Source organism: Bos indicus, chromosome 3 (genome assembly GCF_029378745.1).
Source record: "Bos indicus isolate NIAB-ARS_2022 breed Sahiwal x Tharparkar chromosome 3, NIAB-ARS_B.indTharparkar_mat_pri_1.0, whole genome shotgun sequence".
NCBI lineage: Eukaryota > Metazoa > Chordata > Mammalia > Artiodactyla > Bovidae > Bos > Bos indicus.
The window spans coordinates 100,861,077-100,880,872 of NC_091762.1; the positions used below are offsets into that span (position 1 = coordinate 100,861,077).

At 40.0% G+C, this 19,796-nt stretch overlaps 1 protein-coding gene across 11 annotated transcripts in view; it reads left to right on the forward strand.

Moving 5' to 3' along the window:
• TESK2 (testis associated actin remodelling kinase 2) overlaps positions 1-19,796 on the forward strand; it is a 137,717-nt gene that overhangs the window by 15,061 nt on the left and 102,860 nt on the right. For 7 of the 11 annotated variants that reach the window (XM_070786653.1, XM_070786645.1, XM_070786646.1 and 4 more), the window contains one exon: positions 17,218-17,529. In XM_070786653.1, coding sequence (XP_070642754.1) covers positions 17,308-17,529 — 222 coding nt within the window. In that variant the 5' untranslated portion in view covers positions 17,218-17,307. Of the gene's footprint in view, positions 1-842; positions 12,226-16,397; positions 16,498-17,217; positions 17,530-19,796 lie in introns of those variants that run through there. The other 4 variants (XM_070786647.1, XM_070786650.1, XM_070786652.1 and 1 more) reach the window with 3 other exon arrangements.

Genomic DNA, 19,796 nt, shown 5'->3' on the forward strand with positions numbered 1-19,796 from the left:
ATCACACTTAAGTTAATAATAACTTTCTGATAACAGCTAATAGTAGTCCTTATTAAAAATTCCCCAGTTGTCTTTTATACCTAGTTTGTTCAAATCGAGATTCAATCAAGTATCATTGTTTTGGTTGTTAATATTCTTAATTCTCCTTCAGAGTTAGAATTTGAATATTGTGGCATGCTTTTTCTTTCTTTCTTTCTTAATATTTATTTAACTGTGCCAGGTTTTGGTTGTGGCATGTGGGATCTAGTTCCCTGACCAGGGAGCGAACCTGTGCCCCCTGCATTGGGAGCTCAGAGTCTTAACCATTAGACCACCAGGGAAGTCCCCATACTGTGCTTTTCCACTGCTTTTCTTGGGGGGGGGAAAAAACTTTGTAACAATCAGAACTTTCCAGTAGTAGAACAGGCTGATGAAGGAATTAGTGAGCTCAAAGAGAGCTCACTAGTGGTAGTGTTTCAGTAGGCTGAGCTAACTCTGGCCTCTGTAGTTTCCAATCCAATGGACACTTTTCTTCATTTTGTTTGACTGGTTTGTGACTTTCGATATGTTTGTCTTTCCCACCTTTGGCCTGTGTGACATGCTTCCTTTTGGGTTTATTCTTACCTGTTGTTTCTTTTTGTCCTGTATGTGTTGATGGTCCCTTACTATTACTACGTTGCTTCAGTCATGTCCGACTCTATGCGACCCCATAGACGACAGCCCACCAGGCTCCGCTGTCCCTGGGATTCTCCAGGCAAGAACACTGGAGTGGATTGCCACTTCCCTCTCCAATGCATGAAAGTGAAAAGTGAAAGTGAAGTCGCTCAGTCGTGTCCGACTCTTCTAGACCCCATGGACTGCAGCCTACCAGGCTCCTCCTCCATGGGATTTTCCAGGCAAGAGTACTGGAGTGGGGTGCCATTGCCTTCTCCGATGGTCCCTTGACCTCTTATCTAATCTCAGCTAAGGAGGCAGGAAAGAGACTGGGCTTTGGAACATAGTAGCAACTCAGTAAATGGTTACCTCTGACTCATTTTTCTACTTTGGGAAACTCTTTGGAATATCCGTAGATGCTAAGTTAATGAACATTTTCAGGTTGCTTCCATTGTCTTGGTTATTGTAAATAGTGCTGCTGTGAACATTGAGGTGCATGTATCTTTTTGAATTATAGTTTTCTCTGGATATATGCCCAGGAGTGAGATGGCAGGATCATTGGGTAGTTCTATTTTTAATTTTCTAAGGAACCTCCATACTGTTCTCCATAGTGGTTGTATCAGTTTATATTCCCACAATCAGTGTGGGAGGGTTCCCTATCTCTACAACCTCTATGCTGCTGCTGCTGCTAAGTCGCTTCAGTTGTGTCCGACTCTGTGTGACCCCACAGACAGCAGCCCACCAGGCTCCTCCGTCCCTGGGATTCTCCAGGCAAGAACGCTGGAGTGGGTTGCCATTTCCTTCTCCAGTGCATGAAAGTGAAAAGTGAAAGTGAAGTCGCTCAGTCTTGTCTGACTCTTCATGACCCCATGGACTGCAGCCTACCAGGCTCCTCCATCCATGGGAGTTTCCAGGCAAGAGCACTGGAGTGGGTTGCCATTGCCTTCTCTGCCACAACCTCTATAGCATCTGTTGTTTGCAGACTGTTTTTTGACTATGTTGCATGGCATGCCAGATCTTAGTGACCCTGACAGGGATTGAATCAGTGCCCCCTGCATTGGAAGCTCAGGGTCTTAATCATTGGACTACCAGGGAAGTCGCTATTTATAGACTTTTTGATGATGGCCATTCTGACCTGCATGAAATGGTACCTCATTGTAGTTTTGATTTGCATTTCTCTGATCATTAGTGATGCTGAGCATCTTTTCATATGCTTGTTGGCCATCTATATGTTTTCTTTAGAGAAATGTTTGTTTAGATCTTCTGCCCATTTTCTTTTTTTTGGCGAGGTGGTGTTGGTGGTATGGGGCATGTGTGATCTTCCCTGACCGGGGACTGAACCCATGCCCCTGAAAAGGAAGCATGGAGTCTTAACCACTGGACCACCAGGGAAGTTCCCTGCCCATTTTCTGATTGAGTCGTTTGTTTTTCTGTTATTGAGTTATATGAGATGTTTGTATATTTTGGAAATTAAGCCCTTATTGGTTGCATTGTTTGCAAATATTTTCTCTCAGTTCATAGATTGTGTTTCTGTTTTGTTTATGACTTCTTTTTGCTTTGCAAAAGCTTATAAGTTTGATTAGGTCCCATTTGTTTACTTTGCTCTTATTTCTATTAGCTTGGGAGACTGATCTAAGAACATTGGTATGATTTATGTCAGAGAATGTTTTGCCTATGTTCTCTTCTAAAAATTTAATGGTGTCATGTCTTAAATTTTGGAGAAGGAAATGGCAACCCACTCCAGTATTCTTGCCTGGAGACTCCCATGGACAGAGGAGCCTGACAGGCTACAGTCCATGGGATTGCAAGAGTTGGACACAACTTGGCAACTAAACCACCACCACCACCACCAACAAAGAAAAGATTAGATTTGCAAGCTTTTAAATATAGGCGAGCATTTATAACACTTTTCTATTGTTTACATGAAAGTAATGATGGTAATGGGAGAAGGCAATGGCACCCCACTCCAGTACTCTTGCCTGGAAAATCCCATGGATGGAGGAGCCTGGTAGGCTGCAGTCCATGGGGTCGCACAGAGTCGGACACGACTGAAGCGACTTAGTAGTAGTAGTCTTATATTTAAGTCTTTATACCATTTTGAGTTTATTTTTGTGCATGGTGTGACAGAGTGTTCTAACTTCATTGATTTATATGTGGATGACCAACTTTCCTAACATCAGTTGCTGAAGAGACTATCTTTTGTCCGTTGTATATTCTTGCCTCCTTTGTTGATTAATTAACTGAAAGTGTGTGGGTTTATTTCTGGGCTGTCTAGTCTGTTCCACTAATCATAGGTCTGACTTTGTGCCAGTACCTTATTGTTTTGATTACTGTAGCTTTGCAGCATTGTCTGAAGCCTGGGAGGGTTATGCCTCCTGCTTTGTTCTTTTTCCTCAGGATTGCTTCGACTGTTCTGGCTCTTTTGAGGATCCATGTAAATTTTAGGATTATTCTAGTTCTGTGAAAAATGTCCTGGGTAATTTGGTAGGAGTTGCATTAAATCTGTAGATTGCTTTGGGTTTTTTGTTTATCTTTTAATTTCATTTTATTTATGATTTTTATTTAAAAATTTTTTTGGCTGTACCATATAGCTTGAGGGATTTTAGTTCCCCAACCAGGGATTGAACCCAGGCTACAGAGGATCTCCAGGGAATTCCTATTCTGTTCATCTTTAAAAAAAAAAAAATGGTTTATTTATGGCTTCTCTGGGACTTTGTTGCTGTGCATGAGCTTTCCCTAGTTGCAGCGAGTTGGGGCTACACTTTAGTTGCAATGCATGGGCTTCCCATTGCAGTGGCTTCTCCTGTTGCAGAGCATGAGCTACGACACAGGCTTCAGTGGTTGCAGCATGTGGGCTCTAGAGCACAGGCTCAGTAGTTGTGGCACACAGGCTTAGTTGCCCCATGGCATGTAGAATCTTCTTGGATCAGGGATGAACCTGTGTCTCCTGCATTGGCAGGCAGATTTTTAACCAGTGGACCACCAGGAAAGTCCTTGTTCCCCTCTTTTAAATCACATATTTCCTTTCCTACTTCTTCACCCTCAAGTAAGAACAATAAGTATTAAGCCCTCCTTACTTCTAACCTGTTACTAACAATTAGTATGCTATACTGTACTTATTGATTTACATGTGTTCTCCTGGGAGACTAAGTTCCTGGAGGGGTGGAGTCATGTTTTATTCAGTTTTCTATGTCCTCTCAGAGACGTAATAGTATAGTGATTAATGACATAGGCTCTGGATTTGAATTTCTGGCTCTACCACGTCTTGGCTCTAAGAACTTGGGCAGGTTAAGTAATTCCTTCATGTCATGTCTTTGTTTCCACATTCATAGAACAGGGATACTAATACAGTTGACCCTTGAACAATATGAGTTTGAGCTGCATGGGTCCACTTATATGCATATTTTTTTCAATAGTAAATACTATGGTACACATGGTCTGAGACTGGTTGGATGCAGAGGAACTTGGGGACTATATATATGTGTATATATATATATATATATATATTTAACTGCATCAAGGGTCAGAGTTCCTAACCCCCACCACTGTTCAAGGATCAACTGTAGTATCTGTTTTATAGAACTGATATGGATATTAAATATAAAGCACTTGGAGGAATATCTGGATTATAGTAAATGCTCTGTAAATATTATAGCACATACCATAATGCCTTGTACCTAGTGGGGACCCAACATTTGATTTTTTTAATAGAGGGGATTGTTGAATTGGCTGAAAGATTGGACTCAGTTCAGTTCAGTCGCTCAGTTGTGTCCGACTCTGCGACCCCATGGACTGCAGCATGCCAGGCTTCCCTGTCCTTCACCAACTCCCAGAGCTTGCTCAAACTTGTGTCCGTCGAGTCAGTGATGCCATCCAACCATCTCATTCTCTGTTGACCCTTCTCCTGCCTTCAATCTTTCCCAGCATCAGGGAAAGATTGAAGAGTCAGTTCTTTGCATCAGGTGGCCAGAGTACTGGAGTTTCAGCTTCAGCATCAGTCCTTCCAATGAATATTGGAAAGATTGGACTAGTTAACCTCTTTTAAATGCCTTTACAACTTTCAACCTAAGTTTCTGTTTTATGTCATGACCTAGGGCCTGGTGGATTGTAGTTACAACAGCATATAATATGCTTATCCAAAAGAGACAATACAGTTTTAAGAACTGGCTTTTTGATCTGTCTGGCAGTAATATATGCCATTGTGTATACTCATGACTAATTAAATAGGGGATGCCAGTTTTTATGTTAGATTGCTTTTGGTTTGAATGGAAACTGCAACTCATTATTTCACAGCAGGATGGCAAGTTCAGCAGTATTGCTTTTATTTTTAATTAGGCAGTCATCCTGAAATGTGTCTGTATTTGCTATGTTGGTCCATAGAAAGGATAGCAGCTGAGTAGACCTGTGATATAGATTTGCCATGTGGTTGGTCTTGATATACAGCTAATGTACTTATCAGTTTTCCAACTCTGAAAAATGGCCAGTTTTCTGGGCTCCATCTTACTCATGATGAATCCTTCATTTATTTTGAATTAGGGAATTTTTATGATGATAGAAAACAAAGTATAATTAGGATAGCAGGACATTATGTTTGTATTCTTTTTCTGCTTTTTATAGCCAGGGTATAAAAGTTTCAGAAATCTTTTTTTACTCACTTTGTGGAACTTTATTACCAACTACGTGCACACGATTCCATTTTTGCATGGATGTTGAAGATTATGGTCGCTGGCTGACACTTGGCCATATCCAATTACCTGATGGTTGATAGCTGTTCAGTGTGTTACAGGATTTTATTTGCATCTGCGTTGTTGTGAAGTTTGATCTGCTTCATTTCTGTGGAATGAAAGGGTAAGAAACAACTAACACTGTACTTAAGAATGGAAAAGAAGGACTGATTGGGAGTTTGCATATCTTTCCTGTCAGCTTGGCCTCTGTTCCTTAAATAGTCTGCTTAAGCCAATGCTAATTTTTATGCCTGTGGAATGTGGTTAAATGACTGAAGGCTTTTGCTCCAGAGGCTAGTGGAGCTCTTGTCTGTATATTCTTTAGTCTCTGTTAAGTTAGGGTGGAGAATAATAGTAGCTTTGTACCTAGCTAATGAACAATTTTTCACAGAAATTTAGCTATTTTTCTGGAGGAGACACGCTGTAGTGGAAGCGTTTGGTATTAGAACTCTGAATTTGAATACAGTCTGTCACTGGTGGTGGTGGTGTAGTTGCCAAGTTGTGTCTGACTCTTGTGACCCCATGGACTATAGCCAAGCGAGTTCTTCCGTCCGTGGGATTTCCCAGGCAAGAATACTGGAGTGGGTTGCCATTTTCTTCTGCAAGGGATCTTTCTGACTCAGGGATGGGACCCAGGTCTCCTGCATTGCAGGCCATCTCTTGTATTGCCTGTAGTCTCTTGCATTGCAGGCAGATCTTTTACCAGCTGAGCCACATTTATTTGAATTTAATTTCTCAGTGTTGTAATTTCTTTCTTTTTAAAATGGAGATGATAATACCTATCTTGCAGAGTTGTCATAAAGCTTCAGCTCAGTTCAGTTGCTCAGTCGTGTCTGACTTTTTGCGACCCCATGGACTGCAGCACGGCAGGCTTCCCTGTCCATCACCAACTCCTGGAGCTTACTCAGACTCATGTCCATTGAGTTGGTGATGCCATCCAACCATCTTGTCCTCTGTCATCTGCTTCTCCTGCCCTCAATCTTTCCCAGCATCAGGGTCTTTTCCAGTGAGTCAGTTCTTTGCATCAGGTGGCCCAAAGTATTGGAGTTTCAGCTTGAGCATCAGTCCTTCCAGTGAATATTCAGGACTGATTTCCTTTAGGATGGACTGGTTGGATCTCCTTGCTGTCCAGGAGACGCTCAGGAGTCATAAAGCTTAGAGATAGCAAATGCAAAAACACTTGGTAGAATCCATGACCTATGGTAAATGGTGATTGTGGTTATTATTTCCAGAAGCATTGTGGATGAGTGTATGGTCTACTTGGGAGTCCTAAGAAAGTTTCTTAATTCTCTGGAAAATGATTTGTGGAATTCCTACTTTGAAAAGATAAAATGTATCTTATAGGATATTTAGTTCACTGACTTTTTTATTGACAGCTTTTCCAATTAGTTTCTCCAATAAAAGCTTTTAATTGTACTTTCTTTGTGAAAAAGAAATCAATCCCAAGATAAGTGAAAATTAGCCTTTGAAAAGACAAACCTGTTCATGGGAAAGGAAAAAAGTTCTGAACTTCCCAGTTTGTAAGTAATGAAGTTGAGAACACACTAAAAAATTCTTTGTGTCCTTATAAGCACATGATTTTGGCATTTTTGAAAGAGTGCTGAAGGCTGTTTCCTAGTTTAAGAACAAAACTGATTAAGCTTTTCTCACACAGTGCTTCTTAACAGGGGCACTATTGGCATTTAGGGCAAGACAATTCTTTGTTGTGCAGGACTGTTGTGTGCATTGTAGGACATTTAGCTTCCCTGGCCCTGCCCACTAAAATGCCAAAAGTGCCCACCCCACACCCCCGCCATTGTGACAATAGCTCCTCCCTGAGAAGAGCCTCCTTCCCCCTAAATTTTCACATGCCCTTAATGGAGAACCACTGGGACTCTCGCTTGGATATATTTAATGAAGCAGCTCACAGTATCATCAGCTTCCATTTAGGAATTTCAAGTTTTTACAAGCTAAAAATTCATTATTCTTGATCTTGTGCCGTCTCTTGATCTGTGCTGTCTCTTGAATCAAATAGCCTCGATAGTTGTTTTTTTGTTCTACCCAAAATGTGTACTTTAAAGGGCACCATTAACATCAAAAGGTAATATTCCATAAATGACACCAAGAGAGATAATCCAGAGTCTGAAAATAGCACAAAATCTCACACATTTCAAAGAATGTATTGTCTCATTTTAAAATTAGTCATTTTCAGATTAAAAAAAAAAAAACAGCATATGGTTTTAGAGTCTGTTCATACACACCTTTGCTGCCTTTTATGGCTAAATTAAAATTTTTCAGATTAAACTGAAAGCTATTTGTAACTTGGTTGGTTTCATTTAAAATATGGTCATTCAGTATGTTGGCCAGGGGAGCAGAAGGCATGGTTTGGAGGTTTTCCCATGCTCAGCACTTCTCCAAAATGGATTGATAAAGTTCTTACTCCCATAAGGGGACTGTACTTTTTCCCACTCACCTCCCTCAACTGTCTAGTAATTAGTATTGCTTTAGCATATAATAAGGGCTCTACAGCTAAATATCAGTGTTTTTCATGAGTGTTTTTATATTTTGAGTTTGTGGATTTGAATAAGGAAAGCTATCCAAAAATTCTCCCAGTGCTTCTGAGTTTTTAGCTTAAAATATAAATGCTCCTTGGACCAAGAACTACAGTTGAACTGTTGAATAAAAGTTTGAGAATCGTAAGACTTGGCTTGGACATTGGGATGCTATTTATTTGCCAAATTGTCAGTTTTTTTGGCTTGAGCATACTGCATAGCTGTTGTATTGGCAACAAACAAACAAACTTAAAATTCTTTTTTATTAGAAAAGTTAAATATAGTAAAAAGTACAATATACTATCACCCAGTATTAACAAATATTAGTTAGTGAAAACTGTGGAAAATTGTTAAAGAGATGGGAATATCAGATTACCTTACCTGTCTGCTGAGAAACATGTATGCAGGTCAGGAAGCAACAGTTAGAACTGGACATGGGACAATGGACTGGTTGAAAATTGGGAAAGGAGTACGACAAGGCTGTATATTGTCACCCTGCTCTTTTAACTTATATGTAGAGTTCATAATGTGAAATGCCAGGCTGGATGAGTCACAAGCTGGAATCAAGACTGCCAGGAGAAATATCAACAACCTCAGATATGCAGGTGATAACCACTCTAATGGCAGAAAATGAAAGGAAACTAAAGAGCCTCTTGATGAGGGTGAAAGAGGAGAGTGAAAAAGCTGGCTTAAAACTCAACATTAAAAAAACTAATATCATAGCAGCCAATCCCATCAGATCATGGCAAATAGAAGAGGGAAAAGTGGGAAGCAGTGACTTTATTTTCTTGGGTTCTAAAATCACTGAGGACGGTGATGGTAGCCATGAAATTAAAAGATACTTGCTCTTTGAAAGGAAAGCTGTGACAAACTTAGTGTATTAAAAAGCAGAGACATCACTGTGCCAACAAAGGTGCATATAGTCAAAGCTATGTTTTTTTCCATGCACGGATGTGAGAGATGGACCATAAAGAAGGCTAAGCGCCAAAGAATTGATGCTTTTGAATTGTGCTGGCGAAGACTCTTGAGGGTCCTTTGGACAGAAAAGAGATCAAACCAGTCAATCCTAAAGGAAATCAACCCTTAATATTCATTGGAAGAACTGATGCTGAAGTTGAAAGCTCCAATACTTTGGCCACCTGATGTGAAGAACTGACTCATTAGAAAAGACTCTGATGCTCAGAAAGATTGAAGGCAGGAAGAGAAGGGGATGACAGAGGATCAGATAGTTGGATGGCATCACTGACTCCATGGACATGATTGAGCAAGCTCCGGGAGTTGGTGATGGACAGGGAAGCTTGGCATGATACAGTCCTTAGGGTCCCAAACAGTCGGACATGACTGAGCAACTGAACTGAACTGACTCAATGGATATGAGTTTAAGCAAACTCCGGGAGATAGTGAAGGACAAGGAAGCCTTGAGTGCTGCAATCTATGGGAGGTTGCAAAGAGTCAGACACAACTTAGCGACTGAACAACAATAACAGCAAGTTAGTGAAAAAATAATAAAATTAGCAAACACATCATATTTGTTTTGGTATTTTAATAAAAGTGAACAAAACATTATTGCTATAATACAAGTCTCCTTTTTTTCCTTCCTTATTTCATTTTTCTTCTTTGCCACCAAGGCAACTACTACAATGAATTTAGTGACTGGCTTTCTACTTCTTGCTTTTAGACATTTACTATAAATATGTACCTTTAAATAATAATTTAAAGAAGAACTATACAAAAAAATCTTAATGACCCGGATAACTATGATGGATGGTATGGTCCCTTACCTAGAGCCAGGCATCCTGGAATGTGAAGTTAAAGGGACCTTAGGAAGCATCACTATGAACAAAGCTAGTGAAGGTGATGGAATTCCAGTTGAGCTATTTCAAATCCTAAAAGATGATGCTGTGAAAGTGCTGCACTCCATATGCCAGCAAATTTGGAAAACTCAGCAGTGGCCGCAGGATTGGAAAAAGTGTTTTCATTCCAGTCCTAAAGAAGGTCACTGCCAAAGAATGTTCAAACTACTGCACAATTGCACTCATTTCACATGCTAGCAAGATCATGCTCAAAATTCTCCAAACTAGGCTTCAGTAGTCTGTGAACTGAGAACTTTTAGATATACAAGCTGGATTTAGAAAAAGAGGAAGCAGAAACCAAATTGTCAACATCTGCTGGATCATAGAAAAAGCAAGAAAGTTCCAGAAAAACATCTACTTCTGCCTCATTGACTACACCAAAGCCTTTGACTGTGTGGATCACTGTGGAAAATTCTGAAAGAGAATTTTCTGTAACACCAGACCACCTTACCTGCTTCCTGAGAAATCTGTGTGCAGGTCAAGAAGCGACAGTTAGAACATAATATGAAACAACAGACTGGTTCAAAATTGGGAGAGGAGTGCTTCAAGGCTGTATATTATTACCCTGTTTATTTAACTTATATGCAGAGTACATCATGCAGAATGCTGGGCTGGGTGAAGCACAGTTGGAATCAAGACCACTGGGAGAAATATCAATAACTTCAGATATGCAGATGACATCACCCTTATGGCAGAAAGTAAAGAGGAACTAAAGGGCCTCTTGATGAAAGTGAAAGAGGAGAGTGAAAATGCTGGCTTAAAACTCAACATTCAAAAAATGAAGATCATGGCATCCAGTCTCATCACTTCATGGCATATAGATGGGGAAACAATGGAAACAATGAAAAACTTTATTTTCTTGGGCTCCAAAATCACTGCAGATGGTGACTGCAGCCATGAAATAAAAAGACGCTTGGTCCTTGGAAGAAAAGCTATGACCAACCCAGACAGCATATTAAGAAGCAGAGATGTTACTTTGCTGACAGTAGTCTGTCTAGTCAAAGCTATGGTTTTTCCAGTAGTCATGTGTGGATGTGAGAGTTGGACCATTAAGAAGGCTGAGTGCCAAAGAATTGTTGTTTTTGAACTGTGTTGTTGGAGAAGGCTCTTGAGAGTCCCTTGGGCTTCAAAGAGATCAAACCAGTCCATCCTAAAGGAAATCAGTCCTGAATATTCACTGGAAGGACTGATGCTGAAGCTCCAATACTTGGGCCACCTGATTGGAAGAACTGACTTATTAGAAAAGACCCTGATACTGGGAAAGATGGAAGGCAGGAGGAGAAGTGGATGAAAGCGGAGGAGATGGTTGGATGTCATCACCGACTCAATGGACATGAGTTTGAGCAAGCTCCAGGAGATGGTGAAGGAGAGGGAAGCCTGGCATGCTGTAGTCCATGGGGTTATAAAAAGTCGGACTGGACTGATTGGCTCAACAGCAACAAAATAATAATTATAGTAACCAATGGGCTTGAATGCTTACTACTTGCCAGACACTATTCATTTAACCAATAACCTTATGGTGACTGTAATGAATTAATACATATAAAATGTTACAGGAAGTATAAAGTGAAAGTGTTTGTTGCTCAGTCATGTCAGACTTTGCGACCCCATGGACTAGCCCACCAGGCTCCTCTGTCCATTGGATTCTCCAGGCGAGAATACTGGAATGGGTAACCATTCCCTTCTCCAGAGGATTTTTCTGACCCAGGGATTAAACCGGGTCTTCTGCACTGCAGACAGATTCTTTACCGTCTGAGCCACCAGAGAAGTCCATATAATGCAGGTACTAGTTTATTTCCATTTTGTAAATAATGTAGAGGTTTTAAAATAACTTGTCTGGGTTCATATAGCTGCAAGCTACAGATTGAGGATTTGAAGCCAGATTTGTCTGGAGGCTATACCTTTAATCATGTATTCCTTTGCAGAAGAAAATGGCAACCCACTCCAGTATTTTTGCCTGGAAAATTCCATGGACAGAGGAGCCTGGTGAGCTACAGTTCATGGGGTTGCAAAGAGTCAGACAGGACTGAACACACATACACCAAGCCCCGTTTCCCACCTCCCGCCCCGCTTGTCTACTTTTATTCCTGATTAGACTCTTAGCCTCTGCAGGGACTACTTTTGGAACCTCATCCTCAGGTTCCTCAGGTCCCCGCCAGCGGGGAGGCCTCCGAGTCTGCTTTGGAGGTGTTGCTGGTGCCCGCTTGGGAACCTGGATGCCTCTGCTTCACAGCGCTCTCCTGGCAGGGCACAGGGAAGCAGCAGGTGGCCATGCGCTCCATTTGTTCCCTGAGCTGACTCCTGTGTGATTACTACCTCTTCTCCATGTCCCCTTCAGCGTGGAAGCCTCCTTGGCCCTTCCTCTAAGCTGAGGTTCACCTCTCTGAAAAAGAAGCTTGGGCATTGCTGAACTATGTTGATCTCTGCAAAAGCAAGGTGCATTTTTTCCTGAGGTCTGTGGCAGTCAACTCCCAAATGAAGCAAGTGTGTATCTTTAATCAATCCTGCCTCTCTATAAATATATGTTGTTTTGTATGTATTTAAAAATTAATTAATTATTTTGGCCGTATCAGGTCTTGGTTGTGGCATGCTGGCTTCTCTCTAGCTGTGGTGTGAGAACTCTGAAGTGTGTGGGCTCTCTAGTTGTGGCTCACCGGCTCAGTAGTTGAGTCATTCAGGCTTAATCTAATAATTTTTATTTATCTATTTCATTTATTTGCTTTTGACTGTGCTGGGTCTTTGCTGCAACCTGGGCCTTTGTCTAATTGCTGCAAGTGGGGGCCACTTTCTGGTTTCCGTTTGTGGGCTTCTCACTGTGGCAGCCTCTCTTGCTGCAAAGCAGGGGCTCCAGGGGTGTGGGCCTTAGTAGATGCTGCCAGCGGGCTCAATCAGCTGTGGCTCCCAGGCTCCAGAGCACGGGCTCAACAGTTGGCCCAGGCCCAGCTGCTCTGTGGCAGGTGGGATCCTTCTGGACTAGGGATTGAATCTGCATCTCCCGTGTTTGCAGGTGGCTACTGAGCCACCGGGAAGCCCCCTTGTATGTTTTAAAAATACATTTAAAAAATGAAAATGGTATCATTCTATAGGGATAGTCCTATAATTTTTTGGGTAACTTCTTAAAAATTGTTTTCAGTTCAGTTTTAATGATACTGTGAACTATAGCTTGCTTCTTTCCACTTCCACTCAGTATTGCTTTTTTAGCCTATTTTATTTTTTAAACTATTTCTTTTAATTGAAGCTTAGTTAACTTAAAATGTTGTATTGCTTTTAGGTGTATAGCAAAGTGATCCAGTTTTACATATATATGTATGTCTATTCTTTTCCATTATAGGTTACTACAAGATATTGAATATAGTTCCCCATGCTATACAGTAGTCCTTATTGTTTATCTATTTTATATGATGTTGAACCTGAAACTCCAATACTTTGGCCACCTGATGCAAAGAGCTGACTCATTTGAAAAGACCTTGATGCTGGGAAAGATTGAGGGCAGAAGGAAAAGGGGACGACAGAGGATAAGATGGTTGGATGGCATCACTGACCCAATGGACATGGGTTTAGGTGGACTCTGGGAGTTGGTGATGGACAGGGAGGCCTGGTGTGCTGAGGTTCGTGGGGTCGCACAGAGTTGGACATGACTGAGCGACTGAACTGAACTGAACTGAAGTGTGTATCTGCTAATGCCAAACTCCTAATTTACCCTGCCCCTTCCATCCCCTTTGGTACTGTTTGTTTTCCATGTCTGTGAGTGTATTTCTATTTTGAAAGTAATTTCATTTATATCATTTTTTTTTTTAGATTCCACCTATGTGACATCATGTATTTGTCTTTCTCTGACTTGCATCACTTAACATGATTATCTCTAGCTCCATCCATGTTGCTAAAAATGACATTACTTCAATTTTTATGGCTGAGTAATATTCCATTGTATGTGTGTATCACACACACATACCCCACATCTTTTTTTTTTTATTGGAGTATAGTTGATTTATAATGTTGTATTAGTTTCTGCTGTACAACAAAGTGAATCACTTATCCATATACATATTTTCACTCTTTTTTAGATTCTTTTCCCATATTACAGAGTATTGAGTAGAGTCCCTTATGCTATACAGGAGGTCCTTATTAGTTCTCTATTTTATATATAGTAGTGGGCATATATCAATCCACATCTCCCAATTTTCCCTCTCACCCTCTCCCCTCTAGTAACCATAAGTTTGTTTTCTATATTTATGACTCTGTTTCTGTTTTGTAAATAAGTTCCTTTATACCCTTTTTTAAAATTGCACATTATACCACATCATCTTTATCCATTGATCTGTTGAAGGCCTTAGATTGCTTCCATGTCTTGGCTATTGTAAATAGTGCTGCAATGAACATTGGGGTATATATATCTTTTTTTTTCTTTAAAAAATTTATTGACGTATAGCTGACTTACGGAGAAGGCAATGGCAACCCACTCCAGTACTCTTGCCTGGCAAATCCCATGGACAGGGGAGCCTGGTAGGCTGCAATCCATGGGGTCGCTAGAAGTCGGACATGACTGAGTGACTTCACTTTCACTTTTCACTTTCATGCACTGGAGAAGGAAATGGCATCCCACTCCAGTGTTCTTGCCTGGAGGATCCCAGGGACGGGGGAGCCTGGTGGGCTGCCGTCTATGGGGTCACACAGAGTCGGACACGACTGAAGTGACTTAGCAGCAGCTGATTTACAGTATTGTGTTAGTTTCAGGAATACAGCACAGTGATTCCATTATACATGTATATATCTCTATTCTGTTTTGGAATCTTTCCCCTTATATGTTATTAAAAAGTGTTGAATATAGTTCCCTGTGCTATACAGTAGGCCCTTATTGATTATCTGTTTTATATATAGCAGTGTATATCTGTTAATCCCAAGCTCCTAATTTATCCCTTCCCACCTTTCCCCTTTGGTAATCATAAATTCGTTTTCTATATCTGTGGGTCTATTTCTGTTTTATAAATAAGTTCATTTGTATCTTTCTCTCTTTTTTTTAGATTCCACATATAAGTGATATCATATTTGTCTTTCTCTGTCTGGCTTACTTCAGTTTGCGTGATATCTCCAGATGCATCCATTTGCTGCAAATGGGACTCAGTTCAGTTCAGTTCAGTTGCTCAGTCATATCCAACTCTTTGTGACCCCATGAACTGCAGCATGCCAGGCCTCCCTGTCCATCACCAACTCCTGGAGTCTACCCAAACTCATGTCCATCGAGTCGATGATGCCATCCAACCATCTCATCCTCTGTTGTCCCCTTCTCCTCCTGCCCTCAATCTTTCCCAGCATCAGGGTCTTTTCCAATGAGTCAGCTCTTTGCATCAGGTGGCCAGATTATTGGAGTTTCAGCTTCAACATCAGTCCTTCCAGTGAACACCCAGGACTGATCTCCTTTAAGATGGACTGGTTGGATCTCCTTGCAGTCCAAGGGACTCTCAAGAGTCTTCTCCAACACCACAGTTCAAAAGCATCAATTCTTCGGCGCTCAGCCTTCTTCACAGTCCAACTCTCACATCCATACATGACCACTGGAAAAACCATAGCCTTGACTAGATGGACCTTTGTTGGCAAAGTAATGTCTCTGCTTTTTAATATGCTGTCTAGGTTGGTCCTAACTATTTCATTCTTTTTAGTTGCTGAGTAATATTCCATTGTATATATGTACCACATCTTTATCCATTCATCTGTCAGTGGATATTTAGGTTGCTTCAATGTCTTGGCTATTGTAAATGGCACTGAAATGAACATTAGAGTGCATGTATCCTTTGGAACCATGGTTTTCTCAGGTTTGAGAAAAATCCCAGGAATGGAATTGTTGGATCATATGGTAGCTGTATTTTTAGTTTCTTCAGGAACCTCCATGCTGTTCTGTATAGTAACTGTACCATTTCCACCAACAGTACAGGAGAGTTCCCTTCTTTCTACACCCTCTCCAGTATTTATCTGACTGGTATGAGGTAATATATATATATTTAAAATGTGTTTATTTCTGACTGTGCTGGGTCTTTGTTGCTGCACAGGTTTCCTCTAGTTGCAGCAGGCAGGGTCTACTCTCTAGTTGCAGTGCCAGGGCTTCTCATTGCGGTGGCTTCACGTGTTGTGGAACATGGGTTCTAGGGCACTTGGGCTTCATTAGTTGCAGTGCGTGGATTCAGTAGTTGCGGCTCCCAGACTCCAGAACACAGGCTCAGGAGTTACAGCGAAGAGCTTTTAGTTGCTCCACAGCATATGGGATCTTCCTGGATCAGGGTTCAAACCCATGTCTCCTGCATTGGCAGGCAGATTCTTTACCATTGAGCCACCAGGGAAGCCTGATATCATGTAGCTTTGATTTGCATTTCTCTAATAAGTAGCAATGTTGAGCATCTTTTCATGTACTTTTTGGCCATCTGTGTGTCTTTGGAGAAATGTCTGTCTAGATCTTCTGCCCAATTTTTTTTTTTTTAATTGAGCTGCATGAGCTGTTGTAAATTTTGGGGATTAATCACTTAGTCATTGCATTGTTGGCAAATATTTTCTCCCATTTTATAGGTTGTTTTCTTTCTTTCTTTCTTTCTTTTTTATGGTGTCCTTTGCTGTTTAAAAGCTTTTGGATTTAACTTGGTCCCATTTGTTTATTTCCATTATTCTAGGAGACCAATGGAAAAAGTAATTCTATAATTTATTTCAAGTGTTCTGCCTATATTTTCCTCTAAGAGTTTTATAAGTGCTGGGAAAGCTGGACAGCTACATGTAAGAAAATTAAATTAGAACATTCTTTAACACCAAACTAAACTCAAAATGGATTAATTAAACCTAAATATAATTGATTCTTGTGGGAAAAAGTAGTGGAGACAGACTAAAAGAAAAAGTGGGCTTTTTTTTTTATTCTTTGTCAGGTACCAGAATGGTAGAGCCTTCTGTGGTCATTTCTGCTAGACTGGGTTGTTTAATCAAGAGTGGCTTTTTAAATTGCCTTTGGATATAGTTTTTTTCTTTTAAAATTATATAATTTTAAAAAGTAAAATATTGTCATCCTTGTTTTATATATTTGCACTTGACTTTTTCAAATGAAGAGAAAATTATATGAGACTGTGAAGGGCATTGGCAGGAGTACAAGTTTTTGAATCAGACAGTCTGGCATTTTAGTTTTATCTCTGTCATTTAGTGACTGTATGATTATTTGACCTCTCTGCAAAATAAGCATTATAATCTTTGTATCATGGGTTACTTGAGAATCAAATGACATAACATATGTACAGCTCTCATACTGTTTCGTAGATAGTAGGTGCTCAGTAAATCATGGCTATATCATTGTTTTTTGAAGGTAAAGGCATAAAATGTTTTTTAGATCTGAAAATCAGTAACTAGAATATAAGAGAGGCAATACTTTTTCATTAATAGTTTACTGTATGCATGTGTTTAATTTTTATTAATGGTTTTAATGAAATATTATTTTGATCTCTTGTTTAGTGTCGAGCCAGAAGAGAAGTAAAATTCAACAAAAACTTATTATGTATGGAATTCATTCTTAAAAGAAGAAAAAAGTGATTATTGAAGACTATGGATCGGAGCAAACGGAATTCAATTGCAGGATTTCCTCCACGTGTGGAGCGTCTTGAGGATTTTGAAGGAGGTGGTGGAGGGGATGGGAACATGACCCAAGTGGGAAGAATTTGGCCCTCCTCATATCGAGCTCTTATAAGTGCCTTTTCCAGACTGACACGTTTAGATGACTTCACCTGTGAAAAAATAGGGTCTGGCTTCTTCTCTGAAGTGTTCAAGGTGAGTGATGCAACAGTTTTTCTCATATTGTCTTGTTGAGGGTCAGTTTTACTGCAGAGTTCACAGCTGTGTTTCATTAGGATGTAGGCTTTGCCTTGTCAGGACGCTGTGGATCTTGAGTAGTATTGTAAACTCCTCTTGAGCTATCTATTAACTTGCAAGATATTTTATTTATTTTAACTATAAAAATAATCCATACTGATCAAAAATTAAAATAACATAGGAGCCTCTTCCACTGCTCCAGAATTTTTCATCATCCAAAATGGAAACTTTGTATGCATTAAAAAAAAAACTCCCTCTAGTACCTTTAGCCCATGTTAATATCTGTTCTACTTTATGTCTCTATGAATATGTCTATCCTAGGAACCTCATATAATGGAATTATAATATTTGTCCTTTTGTGCCTGGAATTCCCTTGTCATCCAGTGGTTAGGACTCGGTGCTGTCACCGCTGAGCCTGTGTTTTATCTGTGTTTGGGGAACTGAGAACCCACCAGCCCTGTGGCATGGCCAAAAAAAAAATTTTTTTTTCCATTCAATATTTATTTGGCTGCATTGGGTCTTAGTTGCTTCATTCAGGATCTTTCTTTGAGGTGCATAGACTCTCTAGTTGTGTCGTGTGGGCTCCAGAGCATGTTGGTTCATTAGTTGAGGAGAGCACGCTTAATTGCTTCACATTGTGTGGGATCTTTCCTTTCTTAAGTAATTTTTGTTAATTTTATTTTCTTAGGATATAATTAATCTTACTTAAATTTTCAGATTTGTGGGCATAAATACTGTATGTAATTGATGTGGCACAGGTTTTTTGTTTCCGCAATAGCTGTATTTTCTTCTTCCATATTAATAGATCTTTTAGTTGGACACACTGATGCCATTTCCTAGCTTTACTTATAGCTAGGTTTAACTAAATGAGTAGTTCTGTCCAATAGGATGTGAGCAGAATTGTCGTATGGGAGCTTTTGGAAATCTTCCTTTGCCACTTCTTATATCCGTTTTTCCTTCATATTTGCTGTTGTACATTTTGATCATAGTGTGACCCTACAAATGGAGGCCATTTGTGGCAGAGCAACAAGACAGAGCCTGCATCTTCTATGCCTACATGGAAGAGAGCGGCCTGGTTCTGTACTATCTCCTAGAGTCTCTTTGTGAGAAAAAAATCTTAAGACTTTTAATATTTGGTCTTCTGTTTGCAGACAAACCTAAGTGTAATTAGTGTAATTTGTACCGTATCAATATCTGCCTCCTTCCTCTAATATGGTTTATTTGTGTCTTCTATTTTAAAAATAAAACAACACAAATTTATTTTAGGTTTCTTCTCAAAGGATTTGCTTAAAAAAAAAAAATTGAGCTAGTTGGGAATTCCCTGGAGATCCAATGGTTAGGACTCGGTGCTTTCACTACCAAGGTCTGGGTTCAGCCTCTGGTCGGGGAACTAAGATACCATAAGCCACATGATGTGGCCAAAAACGGGGGGGGGGGAAAAGAGGTATCGTTTATTGATAAACTGAAGGCTTAAGAAATATAGGATTCTGGGACCTGTGGGATAGCTATGAAGTCTCACTGGTCCTGCCTTTGCCCTTGTACCTGTCCCAGGGAAGTTTGTCTCTGTTTCCACACCTGTTGATAACTCCACCCTGGGCGGAACCTGGCAGTCAGCTTATTACCTTTGATTCTGCTGATTATCTTCTGTTTGTGTTATGGTTCACTATTTTCTACTTCTATCTGTATTACTTTTCTTTTGTTTACTTTCTTATTAGATCTAGTGATGTTTGTTCTTTTTGTAGCTTTTTGAATTTTATTCTTATCTCAGTTTTTCCCAGTGTTTATTTTTTCTCGTATATACACTTAAGCTTTAAAGTTTCCTCTAGACTTGGCCATATCACAGGTTTTCAGTGTGGTCTCATCACTTCTAAATGTAGTTTGGTTTGATTTCGTTTTGATATGAGAATTATTTAAATGAAATTTTAAAATGTCTACATGGTGAATTTTCTTTTGGGTAATTGATATTTAATTTTTAATTTTAGTGCATCATGATCACAGAAAATGGCTTATATGAAGTCTGTCTTTGGAGTATAATTTATTTTTTTAAATATTTATTTATTTGGCTGTGTTGGCTCTTTCTTTTTAATTATTTCATGTATTTTTTTGGTTGCTCTGGCTCTGTTGCTGCCTGTGGGCTTTTTCTAGTTAGGACCAGCAGGGGCTACTTGTTGTGGTGCACAGGCTTCTTACTGTGGTGGCTTCTCTTGTGGAGCTCAGGCTCTACG